This window comes from Pseudorca crassidens, chromosome 2, assembly GCF_039906515.1.
Source record: "Pseudorca crassidens isolate mPseCra1 chromosome 2, mPseCra1.hap1, whole genome shotgun sequence".
NCBI classification, from domain to species: Eukaryota; Metazoa; Chordata; class Mammalia; order Artiodactyla; family Delphinidae; genus Pseudorca; species Pseudorca crassidens.
In genome coordinates this window covers 55,181,938-55,206,015 of record NC_090297.1, presented here as the reverse complement: position 1 = coordinate 55,206,015, position 24,078 = coordinate 55,181,938, and the positions used below count along the sequence as shown (strand labels likewise).

The window sequence follows — 24,078 nt, the reverse complement described above, 5'->3', positions numbered from 1 at the left end:
AGCAACCCCTCTACTAAGCATATACCCAGAGAAAACCATAATTCAAAGAGTCATGTACCATAATGTTCATTGCAGCTCTGTTTACAATAGCCAGGACATGGAAGCAACCTAAGTGTCCATCGACAGACAAATGGATAAAGAAGATGTGGTACATATATACAATGGAATATTACTCAGCCATAAAAAGAAATGAAATTGAGTTATTTGTAGTGAGGTGGATGGACCTAGAGTCTGTCATACAGTGAAGTAAGTCAGAAAGAGAAAAACAAATACCGTATGCTAACACATATATATGGAATCTAAAAAAAAAAACAAAACGGTTCTCCAGAACCTAGTGGCAGGACAGGAATAAAGATGCAGACGTAGAGAAGGGACTTGAGGACATGGGGAGGGGGAAGGGTAAGCTGGGACGAAGTGAGTGAGTGGCATGGACATAGATACACTACGAAATGTAAAATAGATAGCTAGTGGGAAGCAGCCGCACAGCACAGGGAGATCAGCTAGATGCTTTGTGACCACCTAGAGGGGTGGGATAGGGAGGGTGGGAGGGAGATGCAAGCTGTCTGATTCACTTTGTAAAAAGCAGAAACTAACACACCATTGTAAAGCAATTAAGATGTTAAAAAAATAAAGATTAAAAAAATGCTAAAAATAAAGACACAATAGCTTTAATTTACCTAAAAAAAAAAACAAAACCAAAAAACCACAATGAGGTATCATCTCACACTGGTCAGAATGGCCATCATCAAAAAACCTACAATAAATGCTGGAGAGGGTGTGGAGAAAAGGGAATCCTCTTGCACTGCTAGTGGGAATGTAAATTGGTAGAGTCACTATGGAGAACAGTATGGAGATTCCTTAAAAAACTAAAAGTAGAGCTACCATATGATCCAGCAATCCCAGTCCTGGGCATACATCTGGAGAAAAACTTGGTTTGAAAGGATACATGCACCCCAATGCTCATTGCAGCACTATTTACAATAGCCAAGACATGGAAGCAACCTAAATGCCCATCGATGGAAGAATGAATAAAGAAGATGAGGTACATATACACAATGGAATATTACCCAGCCATAAAAAACAAAGAAATAATGCCATTTGCAGCGACATGGATGACCTAGAGATTGTCATACTGAGTGAAGTCAGAGAAAGACAAATATAATATGATATCGCTTATATGTGGAACCAAAAAAAATGGTACAAAGGAACCTATTTACAAAACAGAAGTAGCATCACGGATGTAGAAAACAAACTTATGGCTACCAAGGGGGAAAGGGGGAGGAGGGATAAATTGGGAGATTGGGATTGACATATATACACTACTATATGTAAAATAGATAACTAAGAAGAAACTACTGTATAGCACAGGGAACTCTACTCAATACTCTGTAATGACCTATATGGGAATAGAATCTAAAAAAGAGTGTATATATGTATATTATAACTGATTGACTTTGCTGTACAGCAGAAACTCACACAAAATTGTAAATCAACTATACGGCAATAAAAATTACTTAAACAAAAAAAAAGAAAACAAACAGAAACAAACAAGCAATGTAATCTGTGGGGCAAAAGGAGCCAATATTGATTGCCATGATGAAAAGTTTCCAAAACCGTATTTTTCCTTTTAAATAACAACAAGAACACAAACAAGAAATGTCTAAACAACATTATATGCAATGCTTGGGGAAGAAGACAAAAGGTAACTTAGCAGATCAAAACTTCAACCCAAACTGCACAAAGCTGTATGTCATATTCTCCAGGAACTGCAAAACTTGGTTATATTCTTATTCCCGTATAAGTATTCAATCACTTTCCCTGAAAGTTCAGGATGGGGAGAGATTCTCATCACAAAAGACACAAAATACATTTCTCTCATTGTCTTTGAGTAGGCTGTCCGTATTTTATTTTGTAAGCTCTAAGTTTTGTGATTCTTTTCTTGAAAACAACCAGGTTCCCCTCCATCAAGAGGCTAGTGTCATAACACAAAGACTCTCAACTTGAGAAATGACCCCAGTGTTCCATGGAGAGGTTTGATATTCTGGGAAGACAGGAAAGTCATTCATTCCCTCCAGCAGTTAGAGAACAGCCATTTATTTATTATATATGACACTAATTTAGATGCTCAGAAAGGGGGAGCTATGATCCACACATTTTATTTGCTTTTAATTTCATCCCATTAGAGTCTTAAGTTTCTTTGCATAGTCAAGATGGTCAGGAAGCCCCTGAAGTTGACTGTGGCACTGAAAGGAAGCCTACTTTCAGTTTGGCAACTTATCTGCTAGGTTACAAAGTGTAATCTGCCTTGAGGCACAAGAAGTGGTCCATTAACAAATCACTATAGCCACTAAGACTGTCCGTTCATACAGTTTATTTCACTAGACTGCAATTTTATACACAGTATGAAGAGGTTTCCTGATAGCACACATATAGTTGACTTTCTGTACTGCTGAAGAACCACTTTTATTTTTTTTTACATTATATCGTAATACCCTATCATTAAAACATTATTCAGTGAATTTTTTCCAACTACATATAAACGGAGATTTACCACACACACGGTGCAAGAATGTCTTTATAACATATTTGGATCACAAAATGTGAATCTAAAATACATCACTGTAATTAGAACACTACTTTAAAATTACAATGCCCCATGTTGTATTAGCCAGATTTGATCACCCTCTGTATACATCACAAAGCAGTTTGGTGGGTATCTTCTTGGAGGACTGGCAGCAGCTTTAAACTATGATTTCAAAAGAAATCTTTATTTTGGAATCAAAATTTTGAATTTGAAAAACTTCTTCCTTTATGCGTTCCATATTTTCAGAATCAAAATGGGACATTAAAAAATTTATAGTCTCTAAAACAAGGAGAATAAATCCAACCCTCCTTTAGCTGAAAGGCTGGGGGTGTAATATTAGGTTTCGTAGAAACCTAAGGAAAGCACTGTATGGGAAATGGAAATTAGTTCAAAAGAAACATAACATTTCTTTGAAAGCTTCCTGGATTCCTCTGCCCACCCCCCACCTCTGTCACCACCTCTGTCAAACACAGAAAAGAATACTGCACTGCAAATCAAGATCTATTTCCACGAAATGATGTTCTAAAGAAAATGTATGTAAACAAGTCAGAGAGAAAGATTTCTTCATTTCCCCATTTTTGTGGAGTGAGGCAGTGGGATGGTATCAGTTAAATAAGATCTAAAACTCCTTAATCAAAGAACCACTTCATTATACACAAAACAGCTAGGGATAACTGGTGAAAATTCCTCATGTGTTTCCTTTTCTTTCCCCCAAAGTTTGAGAATGTTTGAAAGTTCAATAAATAGTAGAAAAATAATCCTTTACTTAGAAATTTTGAGATGCATCATTTAGAGCTTAACATGAGTTCCATACAGCAACTGTGGTATCTAGGTACTGCTAAGAAACCAGGTGAAATCTTCAAAGCACACGTTTCTCTCTGCATGTGCCACGTTCCCAGTCTCCGCTGGAGCATATTTTTCTCTCTTCCAGTTAAGGAGAGCCAAATGTTTCGGGCTCCTCGGAACATTCCCCTGGCTCAGCTTAACCAAGGCTCCCAATGTTTCCCTTGTAGGTTCCATCTCTGTTTAGAGGTTTGCTTCTGTTCATTCCGTTGGTATTATGGCAGGTTCATTAATCAGACTTATTTCCCCTCCATTTCACAACCAGCCTCGCATCTTCACAAATGTGATTCTGTCGTTGTTTCTCTTGTTTTGAAATATATTAACAGGCAGGAAAACGAGTTAAATGACTCTAGACAGAGCACAGACACAAGTGGATTTGATGCTGGCTCTTTCTCCCTCCAGAACATTCCATATCTCCCAGATCTCATCTTCTGATGGAGGTGAGGAGGTTAGCATTCTGCGTCGACAGTGTGTACGGTCACGGCCGCCTGCAGGTGGTGGCTGTGATGCAGCGTGGGGTGGTGAAGGCGGTAGTGGTGGAACTTGTGACTTAGAAGGGCAGCAGTCTGAGGTGGGGTGTCCAACTCCAAGTCTTCATCGTGGTTTCCCACGTCCACCCCGGCCGACAAGGGGTCGTTGGTGCACGGAGGGTTTTCACTGTCTTCCTGTGGGCTCATGGTGCTGTAACCTAGAAGATGAACACAACAAACAGGCAGCTGAGAGCTTCCAGATGCAGGGAGGAGACGTCACTGCAGATTTCTGGGGCACTGGGAGGTGCTCCTACCTTTGTGTTACATAAGTGTCAATGTTTGCAGACTGTCAGCAGACCTCGAAGTGACTTATTTTTAAAGAGATCTTTCGTTAGCTCTTGCCTTAAAGCAATTACACCATAAATACACACTCATTTTAGACAATATGAACAACAACCCTTTTCCCAAATGCCCAAATCAATAAAACCAAACCAAAAATCACCCCAATACTTTCTGATCCATAGACCCCACAACTGACATTTGGGGAAATATCCTCCTACACTATTCCCTCAGATAAGATTAAGGCTATTTTTTATTTTTGAGGGGAAAAAACAAACAGCTTCAAGACAAAGATCCTAACAGGACTCAGATCAGTTGGGGGCTGGTGGGGGAAGCTGAGCTTCAAAATGCCTGAATGTGAGGCCACAGTAAGAACAAAAGACAGCTGCCACCATGGCAGCCCTGGTGTCATGTAATCCTTACACACCAACAAGGCACATATTTTAACGTCCATTTTACAGGTGAGGGAAATGATGATCAGAGAGGTTAATGAACTTGCCTGAGTTCCAGCCCCTAACAAAACACTAACTCTGCATACATTCATAGCAACTAGCAAAAGAATCAGCTATTCTCTGTGTAAGCTGGTTCACTATATTTAAAGATTAATTTCTTTTGGTATTCTAAGTAATACATGTTTCAAAAGAAAATGCCCTTGCTGATCAAAGGATTTCATTCCAAGAACCTTGGCATGTCTTTAAATATTGCAAAAAAAAAAATCCCCTTTAAGAATTTTGAGAAGTGACAGCTCATTAATATTTCCGCTGCATCTACAGTTAGCATCAATCAGCACTCACCCGTGGGTAGCGCTAGTCACATCCATGGCTGCAAAACTGACGTGCTTGCATACTAACCAAGCAGGAATAGTTTGTGGTTGAAAATGTTATGCTTCGTGCAAAAATGAGAAAGGCAAATCTCAGTCCTCAATGAAATGTTGTTCAAACAACATAATTCTTTCAGTCCCACTCAACAAATATTTATCAGGCACCTACTGTGTATAAGACACTGTGTTGGGCACTGCAGGAGACCCGGAGATGAAAACCTGATCCCTGCACAAGGAGTTGATACACTAGTGCTTGAGAAATAAAACAAGTACAAGCATAGCTCAGTTCAATTATTCATTTATTGAAGACCATCAGGAGGCTGAAAGGAGAGACTATGAAACACGAATAAGAGATGTCCCTTTTCCTTAAGGATTTCACCACTGAGTAAGAGACACATATTTACAAAATTAGGCTTATTCTAGCGCAGATAATGGTAAGTGCTATAATGGAGGTTTAATCGAAATCCAGCAGAGGGCTTAACTAATTCTGGCTGGAGGACTGGGAAAGCATCACAGGAGGACTCATACTTTAGTTGGGCTTAAATGGATGAGTAGGAGTTTGGTGAAGTGGCTAGGAGTAAAGGAACAGACGAGTATGGCCAAGAGGTATAGAAACACAAGGCTATTTTTACACCATGTGGCTAGGATGAGTGCTAGCAGGTAGATGGAGGAGAGACTTGAACTTACAAGGTTTTGAGCAGACCAGAAAAATAGCACGATCATTTCTGTATATTAAAAAGAGAGTTCTGGAGTCCCTCCCATCAGGAAACTTACACAAACCTCTTAGATAGCCTCATCCACCAGAGGGCAGACAGCAGAAGCAAGAACTACAATCCTGCAGCCTGTGGAACAAAAACCACAATCACAGAAAGATAGACAAGACGAAAAGGCAGATGTACCAGTTGAAGGAACAAGATAAACCCCCAGAAAAACAACTAAATGAAGTGGAGACAGGCAACCTTCCAGAAAAAGAATTCAGAATAATGATAGTGAAGATGATCCAGAACCTCGGAAAAAGAATGGAGGCAAAGATCGAGAAGATGCAAGAAATGTTTAACAAAGACCTAGAAGAATTAAGGTAACAAACAAACAGAGATGAACAATACAATAACTGAAATGAAAACTACACTAGAAGGAATCAATAGCAGAATAACTGAGGCAGAAGAACGGATAAGTGACCTGGAAGACAGAATGGTGGAATTCACTGCTGCTGAACAGGATAAAGAAAAAAGAATGAAAAGAAATGAAGACAGCCTAAGAGACCTCTGGGATAACATTAAACGCAACAACGTTCGCATTATAGGGGTCCCAGAAGGAGAAGAGAGAGAGAAAGGACCAGAGAAAATATTTGAAGAGATTATAGTCGAAAACTTCCCTAACATGGGAAAGGAAATAGCCACCCAAGTCCAGGAAGCACAGTGAGTCCCATACAGGATAAACCCAAGGAGAAACACGCCGAGACACATAGTAATCAAATTGGCAAAAATTAAAGACAAAGAAAAATTATTAAAAGCAGCAAGGGAAAAATGACAAATAATATACAAGGGAACTCCCATAAGGTTCACAGCTGATTTCTCAGCAGAAACTCTACAAGCCAGAAGGGAGTGGCATGATATACTTAAAGTGATGAAAGGGAAGAACCTACAACCAAGATCACTCTACCCGGCAAGGATCTCATTCAGATTCAATGGAGAAATCAAAAGCTTTACAGACAAGCGAAAGCTAAGAGAATTCAGCACCACCAAACCAGCTCTACAACAAATCTTGTGGGAAACACAAGACAAGAAAAGGACCTACAAAAACAAACCCAAAACAATGAAGAAAATGGTCATAGGAACATACATATCAATGACTACCTTAAACGTGAATGGATTAAATGCTCCAACCAAAAGACACAGGCTTGTTGAATGGATACAAAAGCAAGACCCATATATATGCTGTCTACAAGAGACCCACTTCAGACCTAGGGACACATACACACTGAAAGTGAGGGGATGGAAAAAGATATTCCATGCAAATGGAAATCAAAAGAAAGCTGGAGTAGCTATACTCATATCAGATAAAATGGACTTTAAAATAAAGAATGTTACAAGAGACAAGGAAGGACACTACATAATGATCAAGGGATCAATCCAAGAAGAAGATATAACAATTATAAATATATATGCACCCAACACAGGAGCACCTCAATACATAAGGCAACTGCTAACAGCTATAAAAGAGGAAATCGACAGTAACACAATAATAGTGGGGGACTTTAACACCTCACTTACACCAATGGACAGATCATCCAAAATGAAAATAAAGAAACAGAAGCTTTAAATGACACAATAGACCAGATAGATTTAATTGATATTTATAGGACATTCCATCCCAAAACAGCAGATTACACTTTCTTCTCAAGAGTGCGCAGAACATTCTCCAGGATAGATCACATCTTGGGTCACAAATCAAGCCTAAGTAAATTTAAGAAAACTGAAACCATATCAAGCATCTTTTCTGACCACAACGCTATGAGATTAGAAATGAATTACAGGGAAAAAAATGTAAAAAACACAAACACATGAGGCTAAACAATAAGTTACTAAATAACCAAGAGATCACTGAAGAAATCAAAGAGGAAATCAAAAAATACCTAAAGACAAATGACTATGAAAACACGATGATCAAAAACCTCTGGGATGCAGCAAAAGCAGTTCTAAGAGTGAAGTTTATAGCTATACAAGCCTACCTCAAGATACAAGAAAAATCTCACGTAAACAATCTAAACTTACACCTAAAGGAACTAGAGAAAGAAGAACAAACAAAACCCAAAGACAGCAGAAGGAAAGCAATCATAAAGATGAGAGCAGAAATAACTGAAATAGAAACAAAGAAACAATAGCAAAGATCAATAAAACTAAAAGCTGGTTCTTTGAGAAGATAAACAAAATTGATAAACCATTAGCCAGACTCATCAAGAAAAAGAGGGAGAGGAAGGGCTTCCCTGGTGGCGCAGTGGTTGACAGTCTGCCTGCCGATGCAGGGGATACGGGTTCGTGCCCCAGTCCAGGAAGATCCCACATGCCTTAGAGCGGCTGGGCCCGTGAGCCATGGCCGCTGAGGCTGCACGTCCGGAGCCTGTGCTCCGCAACGGGAGAGGCCACAGCAGTGAGAGGCCCGTGTACTGCAAAAAAAAACACAAAAACCCAAGGAAACTTAAAAAAAAAAAAAAGAGGGAGAGGACTCAAATCAATAAAATTAGAAATGAAAAAGGAGAAGTTACAACAGACACCGCAGAAATACAAAGCATCCTAAGAGGCTACCACAAGCAACTCTATGCCAATAAAATGAACAACCTGGAAAAAATGGACAAATTCTTAGAAAGGTATAATCTTCCAAGATTGAACCAGGAAGAAATAGAAAACATGAACAGACCAATCACAAGTAATGAAATTGAAACTGTGATTAAAAATCTTCCAACAAACAAAAGTCCAAGACCAGATGGCTTCTCAAGGTGAATTCTACCAAACATTTAGAGAAGAGCTAACACCCATCCTTCTCAAACTCTTACAAAAAATTGCAGAGGAAGGAACACTCCAAAACTTGTTCTATAAGGCCACCATCACCCTGATACCAAAACCAGACAAAGATACTACAAAAAAAGAAAATTACAGACCAATATCACTGATGAATAGAGATGCAAAAATCCTCAACAAAATACTAGCAAACAGAATCGAACAACACATTAAAAGGATCACACACCATGATCAAGTGGGATTTATCCCAGGGATGCAAGGATTCTTCAGTACATGCAAATCAATCAATGTGATATACCATATTAACAAACTGAAGAATAAAAACCATATGGTCATCTCAATAGATGCAGGAAAAGATTTTGACAAAATTCAACACCCATTTATGATAAAAACTCTCCAGAAAGTGGGCATAGAGGGAACCTACCTGAACATAATAAAGGCCATATACGACAAACCCACAGCAAACATCATTCTCAATGGTGAAAAACTGAAACCATTTCCTTTAAGATCAAGAACAAGACAAGGATGTCCACTCTCACCACTATTATTCAACATAGTTTTGGAAGTCCTAGCCATGGCAATCAGAGAAGAAAAAGAAATACAAATTGGAAAAGAAGAAGTAAAACTGTCACTGTTTGCAGATGACATGATACTATAAATAGACAATCCTAAAAATGCCACCAGAAAACTACTAGAGCTAATCAATGCATTTGGTAAAGTTGCAGGATACAAAATTACTGCACAGAAATCTCTTGCATTCCTATACACTAATGATGAAAAATCTGAAAGAGAAATTAAGGAAACACTCCCATTTACTACTGCAACAAAAAGAATAAAATACCTAGGAATAAACCTACCTAGGGAGACAAAAGACCTGTATGCAGAAAACTATAAGACACTGATGAAAGAAATTAAAGATGACACCAACAGATGGAGAGATATTCCATGTTCTTGGATTGGAAGAATCAATATTGTGAAAATGACTATACTACCCAAAGCAATCTACAGATTCAGTGCAATCTCTATCAAATTACCAATGGCACTTTTACAGAACTAGAACAAATAATCTTAAAATTTGTATGGAGACACAAAAGACCCTGAATAGCCAAAGCAGTCTTGAGGGAAAGAAATGGAGCTGGAGGAATCAGACTCCCTGACTTCAGACTATACTACAAAACTACAGTAATCAAGACAATATGGTACTGGCACAAAAACAGAAACATAGGTCAATGGAACAAGATAGAAAGCCCAGAGATAAACCCATGCACCTATGGTTAACTAATCTATGACAAAGGAGGCAAAGATATACAATGGAGAAAAGACAGTCTCTTCAATAAGTGGTGCTGGGAAAACTGGACAGCTACATGTAAAAGAATGAAATTAGAACACTCCCTAACACCATACACAAAAATAAACTCGAAATGGATTTGAGACCTAAATGTAAGACCGGACACTATCAAACTCTTAGAGGGGGCTTCCCTGGTGGCGCAGTGGTTGAGAGTTTGCCTGCCAGTGCAGGGGACACAGGTTCGAGCCCTGGGCTGGGAGGATCCCACATGCCGCGGAGCAACTAGGCCCATGAGCCACAACTACTGAGCCTGCGCATCTGTAGCCTGTGCTCTGCAACAAGTGAGGCCACGATAGTGAGAGGCCCGTGCACCGTGATGAAGAGTGCCCCTCACTTGCTGCAACTAGAGAAAGCCCTCGCACAGAAACAAAGACCCAACACAGCCAAAAATAAATATTAAAAAAAAAACCAAAAAATACTCTTAGAGGAAAACATAGGAAGAACACTCTTTGACATAAATCATAGCAAGATCCTTTTTGATCCACCTCCTAGAGAAATGGAAATAAAAACAAAAATAAACAAATGGTACCTAATGAAACTTCAAAGCTTTTGCACAGCAAAGGAAACCATAAACAAGACGAAAAGACAACCCTCAGAATGGGAGAAAATATTTGCAAACGAATCAATGGACAAAGGATTAATCTCCAAACAGCTCATGCAGCTCAATATTAAAGAAACAAACAACCGAATCCAAAAATGGGCAGAAGACCTAAATAGACATTTCTCCAAAGAAGACATACACATGGCCAAGAAGCACATGAAAAGCTGCTCAACATCACTAATTATTAGAGAAATGCAAATCAAAACTACAGTGAGGTATCACCTCACACCAGTTAGAATGGGCATCATCAGAAAATCTACAAACAACAAATGTTGGAGAGGGTGTGGAGAAAAGGGAACCCTCTTGTACTGTTGCTGGGAATGTAAATTGATACAGCCACTATGGAGAACAGTACAGAGGTTCCTTAAAAAACTAAAAATAGAATTACCATATGATCTAGCAATCCCTCTACTGGGCATATACCCAGAGAAAACCATAATTCAAAAAGACACATGCACCCCAATGTTCATTGCAGCACTATTTGCAATAGCCAGGTCATGGAAGCAACCTAAATGTCCATCGAGAGACGAATGGATAAAGAAGTTGTGGTACGTACATACAATGGAATATTACTCAGCCATAAAAAGGAACGAAATTGAGTCATTTGTTGAGACGTGGATGGATCTAGAGACTGTCATACAGAGTGAAGTAAGGCAGAAAGAGTAAAACAAATATCGTATATTAACGCATGTATGTGGAACCTAGAAAAATGGTACAGATGAGCCGGTTTGCAGGGCAGAAGTTGAGACACAGATGTAGAGAACAAACGTATGGACACCAAGGGGGGAAAGTGGCCGGGGGGTGGTGGTGGTGGTGTGATGAATTGGGCGATTGGGATTGACATGTATACACTGATGTGTATAAAACTGATGACTAATAAGAACTTGCTGTATTAAAAAAAAAAAAAAAAGAGTTCTGGGACTTCCCTGGTGGTGCAGTGGTTAAGAATCTGCCTGCCAATGCAGGGAACGTGGGCTCGATCCCTGGTCCGGGAAGATCCCACATGTCATGGAGCAACTGAGCCCGTGCACCACAACTACTGAGCCTGCGCTCTAGAGCCAGTGAGCCACAAATACTGAAGCCCGCGTGTTGCAACTACTGAAGCCCACGTGCCCAGAGCCCGTGCTCCACAAGAAGAAAAGCCACCTCAATGAGAAGCCCGTGCACCGCAAGGAACAGTAGTCCCCGCTCGCCACAACTAGAGAAAGCCTGCGCACAATGAAGATCCAACGCAGCCAAAACTAAATAAATAAATTTACATATAAAAAAAGAGAGAGAGTTCTGGTGGCAGTTTGGTGGCTGAATAAAAAGGAGAGAGAGGGAGGCAGTTAGGAGGTTATTGCAACAGCCCAGCTGAGAGTTGTTGAATTAAAACTATGGGATTGGACAGACAGCTCTGGGGTGGAAACAGTAGTAGTTCATCAGCAACTTGATGTGGGGGGCAACTTACAGTCAGGATGATAAGAGAGGGTGACTCCGAGATCCTGAGTCTCAGGGAAGGAAACGAATTTTGTTTTTGCACATCTTGATTTTGAGAGTCTGTGGATAACGTATGTAGAGATACCCAGCCAGAAAAACAGGCACGTTGGCCATAAATCAGGACAGAAGAAGGAGAGTTCGTTGTTGTGTGTCCATCATTACTGAGTGCCCTCTTGGTGCCAGATGCCAGGCTAGGGGTTCAACAGAAAAAGGGGTAAGGTGAGGCCCCAGCTTCTGAGAAGTCCACAGTCAAGAAGGGGAAACACAGGTGCGAAACTAGAGGCATTACAAAGGAATACCAAAGCTGATGAACTTGGCTTAGAATCCTGGAGGAAGTGACACTTAAGGTGGCCCTCATGGGAGAGAGGGATTCACTAGGTAAAGAAAGGGGTGGAAGGTACTTCAGGCAGGGAGATGAGCATATTCAAAGACCAGGAGACTGAAAGGCTCCATGGATTTGAGGAATGGGGAAAAGCTTCATGTGTAGGAGAAAAGAGCAAGAGATGAGGCTGGACAGGCAGGCTGAGACCAGACCAGGAAGGCTGGTCAAAGGGCAGGGGGAAGGTAGATGGCAGTAACATAACGTGTGCTTTAAGATGATCCCTTGTGGCAGTGAGGAGGCTGGCCCCAAGGAAGGAGGGATCTGAGGCTCAGAGGACAGGGGACTGAGCATCGGCCCGAGAAGACGGCGAGGCCGTGAAGTGGGACATTAGCCGTGTTTAAGTGGAGCGAGCAGCTGTTCAAGTTCAGGGAAGGGCTGGCTCTGGTGACCAAATGGACTTCCTGGTGAAGATGCCAAGAGGGTTAATATCCTTGAGGTTTCTAGGTTCAGTTGCTGGAGGAATAATGATGCCTTTACCCAAGATTAAGAGATCAGGAGCCAGAACAAGATTCTCAGCTTCAGTAGTGCTAAGTCTAGAATGTAACGTAGGCTTTAAAACCTCAGTTACAAATGTTCTACACGTAAGAGTACTAGAAAACACATTTTAGCAAAATCTCAGTGTGTCGATTATTTTTAGCCAACCTTTAGTGCTAGGCTGTCTTCATCTTGCCTCCTGGATGCCTTCCTGACTGCTCATTTACAAGCACCCATCGGAACTGACAGCTGATTTTCACATTCATGGTGTAAAATTCACAGTGATCCTTCTGCCTGTCTCACCCTCCCACCTTCCCTTATCTTGCTATTGTGCTTCACGTTATGTTTGAAGGTCTTTTCTGGGAAACCTTCCCAACCAACATCCACCCCACCCAGTCATACCAACCTATAGGGGTTCTGGTGACTCTTCTGTGAGTTTAAACGGTAATCTGTGCACATCCCTATCTTAGATTTTACCATATTACAAAAAAATATAGGGCTGTCTTGTCCATTAGCAAACTCCTTCTTCAAGTACGAGGACTTATGCCTTACACAAAGCATGCGCTTAAAAAAAAAAAATCACATAACTTTTTCAGCAATCTGTGGTTCTGTCTGGTGTGACATTTTACCAGTCTCATCTAATAATGAAGACATTCTAGGATTCACTGGGCCCTGCCTGGAGTTCTGACTTAGAGTCCAGGGGTGCTCTGAACCTGGCTGGTCACAGGCCCAGGTGGGTGGTGACCTTGCAGCCATTCCCAAGGCAACTCGGGGTCAGCCCCGTTTCTCCTGGTGCTTTCTTTTTTTATTTATTTATTTATTTATTTTCGGTACGCGGGCCTCTCACTGCCGTGGCCTCTCCCGTTGCGGAGCACAGGCTCCGGACGCGCAGGCTCAGCGGCCATGGCTCACGGGCGCAGCCGCTCCGCGGCATGTGGGATCCTCCCGGACCGGGGCACGAACCCGCGTCCTCTGCATCGGCAGGCGGACTCTCAACCACTGCGCCACCAGGGAAGCCCCTCTCCTGGTGCTTTCTGATGAGAATCCCAGCAGGGACCCCTCCGAAGGGAACCCCTCTGGGGCAATTCTGTTTTATTTCCTCAGTGGGACACTACTGCTCAACCCCTCTGTAACTTACTCAGGCTTCCTCTTATCTCAGTAATTCATGGAAATCTGGAGGGAGGGAGTAGCATGTTTCAGAGAAGCAGGAGAAAGCCAAACACGTGCTCTCACTTAGCAAATTAACTGAGCGTTTACTCAGTGCCAGGCAATTCTGTGAAGTGCTGGGAACAGTGATGCATAAGACAGACACGGTCTCTGACTCATGCAGGAAGCAGCACCATTTAAGACACAGAGGACATTTACAAATACTTTCAAAGAAAGACTTCTTTACTATCCAAAGGTGCACACAGAGAAATTCCTGCAAAGCCAATTTCAAGGCGAAACAGGCTTCAGGAAGGAGGCCTGGCATCCAAAAGGAATAGAAGAGTCAAATTAGGCTTTTGCTCTTTGTCATTCTGCTCATGTATTTATCTGACGGTTCTTAAGAAAACCCTCTTGATGGCAAGGGCTGTTAGGTCCCTCTGGGGACTCACTCACCCCTTTGTGGTCATCACCCCTTTGTGGTCACAGCGAGTAACTGCAGGAGAATATCTCTGCACTTCTAAAAAATGGTTTCGTGGTGCACTATGTAATTTTGGACCAGATTTTCAAGGTTCAGCATTTGCGTTTTAAGTCTTTTGGAATTTACTTCGCTAGGGGAAAAATTCCCTTTTACAAAGAAAAAAATGTTGCTTAACGTACCTTTGTAATGTTTCTAATGAGATGGTAACTAAAACACAGATTCACGAGGAACAAATACATACTGGTGATTTTTAACTTAAAAATAAGCCAATTGATTAGTTAGAATATGATATTGTCAAGAGAAATAATGGGCAAAGCAGAGTGTAACAGTTAATAGCCAAGTGCTGGAAAACAATCATTCTACATGGTGTCAGAACGTTGATAAAAATGATTCTACTTTTCAGAAACCATTCTTATTTTGAGTAGTTTTCTTTTAAGATACAAAAATTAAAAATCAGGTTCTTTTAAAATACAAAACTCTGTTGGCCACATGAAATATTTCTAGTTAAAAATGCAGCCTGGAGTCTCCAAGTTTAGGTTGGTAACACTTAGTTTTAATTCTGGGAATATCACCACTCTGAACCATACCATGAAAGTCTGGTCTGTTCCATACTTGTACATTTATATATTTTATTCTTCTGAGGTTTCCTTTTGTGCGTGTCCCCTCTCCCCCCAGGGTCTTACATGATTTACTTGCAGATAAAAGTGAACTCTCTCCCCATCTTCTTCTTTGTTCCACTTCTTTAAGGAAGCTGTCACATTCAGCCTTTTATCAGTCTTGTGAATACATGCATGCATTTACAGTTTCTTGCTGGATTATCAATTCCTTGAGGGCAGAGTGGGTACGGAGGTGAGGTCAGCTCTGAGCTCATGCCTGCCATGTGTTATCTCACTTCATCCTCACGACAACCTTACCCGGGAGGAATTTCTAATCCCGTTTTAATTATTAGGAAACTGAGGTCCACGTAGCTTCACTAAGGTCTCACTACCTGGAAAGAAGGGGAGAGGTGGGATTCCAAGTGAATTCTGCTTGACCTGTCTTATAAGCTCTTCTAGACCACGCTGCCTGGCAGAAATAAGGCCCATCCCGCTCCCTTCCCCAACTCCTTCCTCTCTGCCAAGCAAACAGCAGATGCCCGCCTGATACCTTCACCAAATAAGAGAACACACGCTTGAGCAAGTCGTGTGCCACAAAAGAACGAGATCAGATTTCCGTGTTTAACGTGTACCTATGGTTTATCCTCTAGGTACCACGGGGACATTAGCTTGATACCACCACTTTCAGTGACCCACCATACAGGTTCAGGGATAGGACAACACTCGGTTAAATGCTGCTGACTTTGTGGTGCCTTTGGAATTACGTGGAATGTCAATGTCTTCCGCTTCTTCTGGCGCTGCATTCTGTCTGCATGAGAAACTCTGGGGATAACAGGGATCCAATTATTGTGAAAAATGAAAGAAAGCAAGCCCTTAGCTAGATTCCTTGGCTTCTGGATGCTGACACCGCACTATTCCTTTTATCTCAGCTGTTGCTTCATATGCCATTTTTACTAAGATGATGGGAGGGCTAATGGAACATTAGAACATCACTCAGAATTCCAATTTTGTACTGAAGCGGTTTCTACCAGGGGAAAGGGGGGTGGGGAGAGGGAGAGAGAGACGGAGAGGGAGAGAGAGAGAAAGAACTCAGTATTTCTGCTGAATAAGAAATTATTTCTGTTGAACTCTAGTAGCCTCAAACCTGTTTTATTATTCAAAGGAGAAGAGACACAGAACTGCCTGGCAGAATGAATTTATGCAGGTTCAAAGGTTTTTTCTGGAAAAAAGGCAGAAAGTCAAAGAAACTGAGAAATTTAAGTTCTGCTTTGACTCTCCATAGAAACCAGAAGTTTCTATTTAGTTGGTGGGAACAATGTCATTCAGAGCCCAAATTAAGAGTCCCCAATTTAAAAATCAGACCTTTGGCTTCTCCTGTTTTCCAAAGGGAGTTTGAATACCTGGCTGCCGTGTAAAAGGCCACATTGGCTGCTTTGATGAATATCTACTCCTGCATTTTTTAGCACAGGTGTGGAAGCACACTGCTTGAAGACATTTTTTTTTCAGGGTAGATGTGGAGAAAGCAGAATAAAAAAAGCATAAATGCATTATTTATGCATTAAAAAAAGACCTGATTCTGGGAAGAAAAGAAAGATTTCTGGAAAATTAAACAGCTATATGAAAAACAAAAAGATCTGACAATTACAGGAAAGGATGTACACTTCTGTTATATTTTTGTGCAACAGTGGCAGGGATGCCTAGACAGTAGGAAACATCTGCTGTTCTCTGTGACAATGAGCCATACGGGCACTGGGAAGGTGAGAAGGTACATGGTGGCCATGCTGTTGGTACAGCCGTGGACTTGATAATTGGTAGCTCACTTAGCACCCAGTGTCTCTTCACAACTCAGTCCCGACCCTTCCCGAGCATCTTACAGGCACTTTAGGCACCTCCATGACTTTGTACACACCAGTCCCTTTGCCTCTAATATCCTTTGTCCCTCACTTTTCTTTAATCATCCTTCAAGGCCCAGGGTAAGTGTTGTCTCTTTGGTGAAGCCTTCCCTGGGGCTCCAGGCCAGGCAGGAGGTCAGGGCAGGGGACGCCAGATGACAGCATGGATTCTTGCCAGGCCCTGAGAGTATGTGGCCAAGAGAGCCCTTGTCGATACTGGCGTTTGCCAACCAACATCACTGGGCAGCAGGACCTATGACTAAGCTGATTCACTGAGAACCACGTGGGGTACCACTGGTTCTCAGTGAATGGGTAAGCAGGTACCATTGAGATAATCTGAACGCTTATTCATGGAGAAAACCCAGGAGGCAATCTGTGTGCCCAGAGGTCATCCCACGTATGCCTGGGAATGCTGAGCCATAAGCCAAGCTCTCCTGGGGCTCTTATAAAAGTTTCATGTTAGAATGTATCTTTTTGGAAAACGATGTCAAAATAATTTACCTGAGCATGGAACAGGAAAGAGAGAGAAGGGTTATTTATGCATAAATAACTTGTGAGCACTGGCCCACGAGTGCACCAGGGTCCTCAGGGCCTCGAGCGCAGGAAGCCAGACCTTCTTACCATGATCGCTTTCTGTTCCTGAGCGACCCCAGTAGCGACGCCTCCTTTCTGGACTGTGTGCATGCCGTTCGATGACTGCAGCTATAAATCGAGTATTGCTGACTGTGGAAGGCAAGGATGGTTAGTCACTCTTAGGCCAGTATCTTTATTGTATCAAGCGCATTTGCGCTAAGTAGCCTCATTCACATGATGGGGGGACTTATTCCTTGCAGAGCTAGAATGAGTCATTTTTCAACGATTCTGAGGATTAGGGGAGTTGGGTTTAGGACTGGGACAGCAAGAGGTCCCTAATGACACATCTCCAACATGCATCAAGGAGATATACTCTGTATAGTTGAAGGCCAAAGTATCTCAACACACATGGAGCTCTCTTTTGATAGAGAAATGTTCTTTTTTTCCCCCTGAGTTGTATACATTAGTTAAGGGATTTAAAAGAAATGCATGCCTGATGACTCCCTTTCTAAAATGCTATACTGGAAAGGAATGAGGAGGAGAAAGAAAGGGAAGAGTAAGGTGTTTTAGGCCAAAGTACTTAATGCAACAAAGAACACCCTGAAATTTTTTGAGATGTACTAGAACAAAGCAAATACCTACGCTTATTCCTAACGAAAATGGGGGAAAAAAAGAACCCCATCGTGCCAAAGCATCTTAAACTTTAATACGAGAAAGCACATTTATTCTGGATTAGCTCCTGCTGCCACGTTCTGCACGGAAGCAGCCTGGATACTCACTGATGCCTCTGTCTTCGTGGCCGTCATCATCCCTTTCATCTCTGTCATTCTCCAGGTTGGACATACGCACTGACATTTCTACCCATCATTCAAAAGAGAGAAACATGACTATTTAATCAAACAAAATCACCCACTTTAATGCCCTGCAGAGTGTTCATTGGATGACTGGATGACAGCACTCCATCAATGAACTGATGCCCCATCTCATTTTTTTTTTTTTAAAGGAGGAGGGAGCAGGAATCAGAAGAGAGAACAAGAGGTGAATAATCCAGTGGGGCACCTGAGATTGATTTCTGGAGACAGAGGAGAAAAGATGTTGATTGAGGCTAACAGGTCTTTAATCCTCTCCTCAAGTACCTGAAACGGAAGGAAGGGGTCTAAAACCACGGCTGACTGTGCTGATAAAATGGTGCTACAGAATGCTAGAAAAGGCCAGGCCTAAGGTTACACTGGAGGGCAGTCACCCTCAGTCAAACCAAACCGTACCAAGAGGAAAGAGCTTTGTGGTCAGCTCACTTACTAAATCAGGCAACACGATCCCATGATCCCCCGACAGGATTGCGACCACAGTGAAATATTCCAACATCGACTAACCATGACGGCTGCATGATTAGTCCAGGACGGCTCCTGGACTTTCCTGACCAAGTCCAGGAAAAATGATGAGTGAGTCTTATCTCCACAAAGGTCAGGGTAACACATCCCAAGGGGTTTGTAGGGAGGATGGGGATGGTCGTTAAATGGTTTTGTTCCTTGCAAACGAGCACAGATACCACATTTAACTCTTGATATGGAAGCCATAATTACCAATTAATCATTTTGTATCTGACTTCAAGTCCTTATGCAGGTTGGACAGTCCTTATCCTGTTTTAAGAGATGTGATCATTCCTTTGAATGTGTGTTCATTCACACAATATAGTAATAGCTGCAATAGAACAGATTCATGTTCTTGCCAGTAGTGGCCTGAGGTGTCTTTGGTCTGCCCGTCTTTTCGGAACAGCAAAGGCAGCATACCTGAGCTTAGCGAAGAACAAAATTTCCCACTCAGCATCCCAGCTCCCCTGACTGTCTTATTCCACAGGCAAGCTATGGCGGGCTCACGCTTGTGTAAGGAGAGAGATAATCTAGGGATTTTCTGGGGAATCAAATGGGGCTTGCAGGATTTAGGCCCTAAAGAATGAGCTGTGAACTAAAGGAGGGAAAAGCAGGCTTTGGGGACCTCCGAATCTACTCCACAGTAGCAGGAAATGTAGCACTGGTCTTACAGTCGCTGAAAGGCTTACAACTGGTTACTGTCCTTCTCGCCTTGGAACAACCCTGGGAGCCTGCTGCCTCCTGGGGGAGCTTTGGGATTCCTTTCGAGCTCACCTTGGGCAGCAAGTGGAGACATATGCTGATGACTCCGGCGATGAATCTGATGACGGTATGCATACACGGCCAGGACCAAGACCATGATGCAGCCCATGATGCCTCCGGCCACGGGACCCACAGGGGCACTTTTAATCATGTTCAATGTGACAACCTCATCACCTTCATTAAAATAAACAAACAGACGTCCTTCATAAAGATTTCCCAAGTGTAGCAGGAGATGGGGACGGGGGTGAGATGGGAAGGAATGCAGTGGGAAGGGGTTTAGTGAAGATATGTAAGAACGGCGGCTTTAAGCTTTGAATCCCTTAAAGAAGACCCACTGGGATGTGGGAACAGGGCTTCCTTTAATTTCTGGTTCTCAGATGAAATGCTGCTTGCTTGCAGAGCACACAATTGGCAAGGACTTGTGAAATAAGCACGTGGTTGAGGATCCCTTAAACATGCAGTGCCCAGTCTAAGGGCCCAGCCCTGGGCTGTGCACTACTCTTAGTACAGAGGTGAGGCAGGGCAACGTGGGTCTCTTCGCACATATTTACTCTACACGGTGTCATTTATTTCAGTGGCTCAGTCACGTGACCTCCAGAAAGGATCAAATTTCAAAGCTTATTGGGTTCCCTTTAAGACACTATTTGCACTTTTCAGACAGGAAACTGCAGGTAGGCATATAAAGTGACTTCTTGGAGCAAGGTCACTTCAACCGTGTCCTAACCTGGTCCGCTAGTCATACGAGAGCTCAGAACCCTTCCTCACATATAGGAAAAGCTTTTCTTCCACAGACAGGCTAATGTGGGGAGATGTCAAAAAAGGCATTAACTAAAGGCTTTTCACTTGCCAAGCTAAGCTTGACGAGCTTGTGGTAATTCCAGAAAGACACTGAGAAGATCTCAGGGTGGGTATGCAGGTAGTATTTTTGAGGTCTTGGGGCCTAATCCCAATGGTATTCCTCCCCAAAATGTCCCTGTCCCCCACCCCAAGCCACCCCACTGCACTGGATAGCTCTGGCTTTTGCCGACCTCAAGGACCTAAATACTAATTTGTAGCCGTAAGATTTCTGCCTTCAAAAGTTGTGAGGGAAGGTAGCAGCAGGAAAGCGATATGCACGGGTCACTCTGCCCATCACCAGCCCTGTGTTTCTGACAGCTGGGATCCACATTCACACAACCCCACAGTTCAGCTGCTCAGAAATCAGGCCTGATTTTTCTCAGAACAAGCTTTATGGGAATGAATTCCAGGCTTGCAAAATTTGGCAGGAAAGATGGCTGCTTACTCTGCACAGTATAGCTAGCCAGCTTTGAAAGTAATTATTTGCCTTGGTTTTGCAACTAAAAACTACTGGCAAAGAAATCAGGGAAGTAGGGTAGAGAATTATTTTAAGATCTCTGTCCTAGTATAGAGGCAAGAAAATACGTTTTCAAGAATCAAATTATTCTGGGTTCCCCAAAAACATACCTATTGCTCCCATGTCATCAACATAGGGACTTTTGGCTCCAACGATCCCCCCGAAGCATTCTTTCTGGGGAGCACAGTAGGATTTGTCCAAGTGGGTCTTGCCATCGCTGTCTACCATGCACCATTCACAATCCAGCACACCAAAGCAGTCCCTGCCAGAAAGACAACGCTGAATATTCCAGAAAGCGGTGTCATGCAGGGGAGAGCACATGGACTTGGGCATCAGATAGCTCTCAGGGGTTCCATGACTCACTAGTGCTATAACTCCTTGAGCCTGAATTTCCTTTCCTTATAAAAGGAGAACAGCCATAGCCTGCCACGGGAAAGCTGTCTAATGTCCCTCAACAACCTGGAGATGAGAGAAACAGAACCGCTCTCTGCGCATCAAACCATGAAGTCCACACATCATGGATTAGTGCAGGGTCACTCAGAATCATCTTAAAAGACCACATGGCCCCAAGGTTTGTTAGACTTTGGCCTAACACTCCCCAGGTATATGGTCATTAAAAAAAAAAAGAAAAAGGAAGGAAGGAAAAATTGATCAAACAAGTTGGGGAAACAGTGGATAAGTTCAACAGATTTCTTTGCTGCCAATTTCTTAGAACTTTTAACATGTTGAGTGCATTCTGACACAGTGTTTCTCAAGCTTAACAGGCTTTGGGTTACTGCATAACACACCGAATTAATCTATCTGAGGCCCTACCATTCCTTTGCTAAAATACATACTGAAAGTAAAACTGGCTGCCCCTTTCACCCAGTAATTTTGTTGAATCAAACTGCAGCTTGCAGTTGTTTAGTCCCAAACACCCTAGGGAGGAGGGGGAGGTGCCGCTGTTTAGTCCCAAACACCCTAGGGAGGAGGGGGAGGGAGCAGGGAGCGTGTAGCTTTCAGTTCTCAACACTCCTGTAAAGCATATCTGCTTTCTAAGAAAGAATTGATGAGCTTCAATGTATCACACATAGAGCTGGGTTCTGTTTCTAGAACCCATGAGTTCCTGCCCCCTTGCCCTTGCTTCTTCATGCCATTTCCTCTCTTACTCCTCTTATTTCAAGAATAACTTTCCCATCCACAGATGAGGCTACTAAGGTATGGTACATGTGCCAAATAGCTGTAACAAGTGGAAACCAGATAACATTAAACCTGGTAGATAAAGGGCATATCAAAATCAGTTCTGGACCTGAAAAACTGGTACATCTTTTTAAAACATCAAGAATGGGGATGATAAATACCATCTGGACAGCTCAAGGAGGCTGCCGGTCCCTATTCTTTGCTAGGTTCTGCTCCTGCAGCTATGATGTTGACGTGAAACCAGCACCGGGCACTGCTTACCCACTCTCCATCCTCTGACTGCACCTGCTGTTGACACACTGGTGAAGAGCCTCCTGCAGGCCAGGGTCAATGGTCGTGTACGTCACTGGCTCCTGGTGGACTTCACAGCTTGGGTTTCTACGTAGGAGCAAGTCTGAAGGTTAGGACCAAGACCATCCATATTCCAAACTCATCATGCCCTTGGCCCCTGACAGTGTCAAACAGATCTGGGTTTGAATCCTGGCTTTGCCACTTAGCTCTATGAAACCTTGGGCCAATCTGGCCTGAAAATCTGTCACTGAGATAAATAATGCTATATTATGGGTGAGCATCTGTGTGTGTGAAATGTTCCTACATGTTTATCAAAGGGTTAATTTGAAAACTAAGTGACAGGGCCTCCCTGGTGGCGCAGTGGTTAAGAATCTGCCTGCCAATGCAGGGGACATGGGTTCGAGCCCTGGTGCGGGAAGACCCCACATGCCACGGAGCAACTAAGCCCATGTGCCACAACTACTGAGCCTGCACTCTAGAGCCCTTGAGCCACAACTCCTGAAGCCTGGGCGCCTAGAGCCCATGCTCTGCAACAAGAGAAGCCACTGCAATGAGAAGCCCACGCACCGAAATGAAGAGTAGCCCCCGCTCGCTGCAACTAGAGAAAGCCCACATGCTGCAACGAAGACCCAACGTAGTCAAAAATAAATAAAGTAAAAAAAAGAAAGAAAGAAAGAAAGAAAACTAAGTGACTTATTGGACATACAGTATCTGACACATGTTAGGCACTTAGTTAATGCTTGTAACAGTCTCATATTTTTTGTAAGTAGCACATATACTCAAAAATTTTTTAGCATTTATATTCAAACCTGAAAGTGGACTTCATTTTAAGACACTATGGAGTTTGAAAACTGGCTCACTGAACAGTTCCATCATTAGAATGAACCACCTTCTTATACTTCCAACTCGAAACAAATCTATAAACAAGACTCCCATTATAAATATGCACACACACGCACATTTTAAATTTACCTGTTCTCTGCATTGGTGAGGTTGCCAGTGCACTCATTGACCTCTAGAGGGCACTCACAAGGACATTCACATTCATTTTGTTCCATTCTGAAAAGGAAAAAGAAAGTTACTATGCAGAGGGTTGATAAACTATATATTGTACATGCACTGAGGGAAATGAAATAAGGACACCATGAGCTAGTTAAAAGGGACAGTAAAAGTTATCACTGAAGGTTTAAATACACAACTGACCTCAATCCATTGTTCTTTGGACAAGGATGCTACGAACAACACAGCTCTAAATGCTTTTGTAACCAGGACTTTCCTTTCCTCTAGGACACACCTGAACACTTCATGTTTATTTTGCAGTTGGCATCAGTTAAAATATTCAGTAGTGTGGTAAACAGAGAATATGACCCGTCCCATTTTTACCGGTGACAGTTGAGACAGAGCCGGTCCACCATGCTACAAGCACAGAAGGCCAGAGAGTCACAGGTTTCGTTGACAATGCCGACAAATGCATTGGTTCCCGGGATCCTCGCCAGTCTGTACTTAGAACAGTGACTGCCGTGCACAAGGTTTGTCAGATCCCCCTACAGACAACAGAGTTGTCAGAAGTGACAGACAA

At 42.5% G+C, this 24,078-nt stretch overlaps 1 protein-coding gene across 6 annotated transcripts in view; it reads right to left on the bottom strand.

Annotated features, from left to right (window-relative positions):
• Nucleotides 1-24,078, bottom strand: part of CACHD1 (cache domain containing 1) — a 235,360-nt gene that overhangs the window by 15,444 nt on the left and 195,838 nt on the right. For 2 of the 6 annotated variants that reach the window (XM_067726410.1, XM_067726412.1), the window contains 8 exons: nt 23,883-24,043; nt 23,472-23,558; nt 22,470-22,586; nt 21,140-21,291; nt 19,688-19,849; nt 18,323-18,400; nt 17,592-17,693; nt 2,355-4,115 (listed from right to left, as the gene is read on the bottom strand). In XM_067726410.1, the coding sequence (XP_067582511.1) occupies nt 3,877-4,115; nt 17,592-17,693; nt 18,323-18,400; nt 19,688-19,849; nt 21,140-21,291; nt 22,470-22,586; nt 23,472-23,558; nt 23,883-24,043 (1,098 nt within the window). In that variant the 3' untranslated portion in view covers nt 2,355-3,876. Of the gene's footprint in view, nt 1-2,354; nt 4,116-15,052; nt 15,471-17,591; nt 17,694-18,322; nt 18,401-19,687; nt 19,850-21,139; nt 21,292-22,469; nt 22,587-23,471; nt 23,559-23,882; nt 24,044-24,078 lie in introns of those variants that run through there. The other 4 variants (XR_010940869.1, XM_067726415.1, XM_067726414.1 and 1 more) reach the window with 3 other exon arrangements.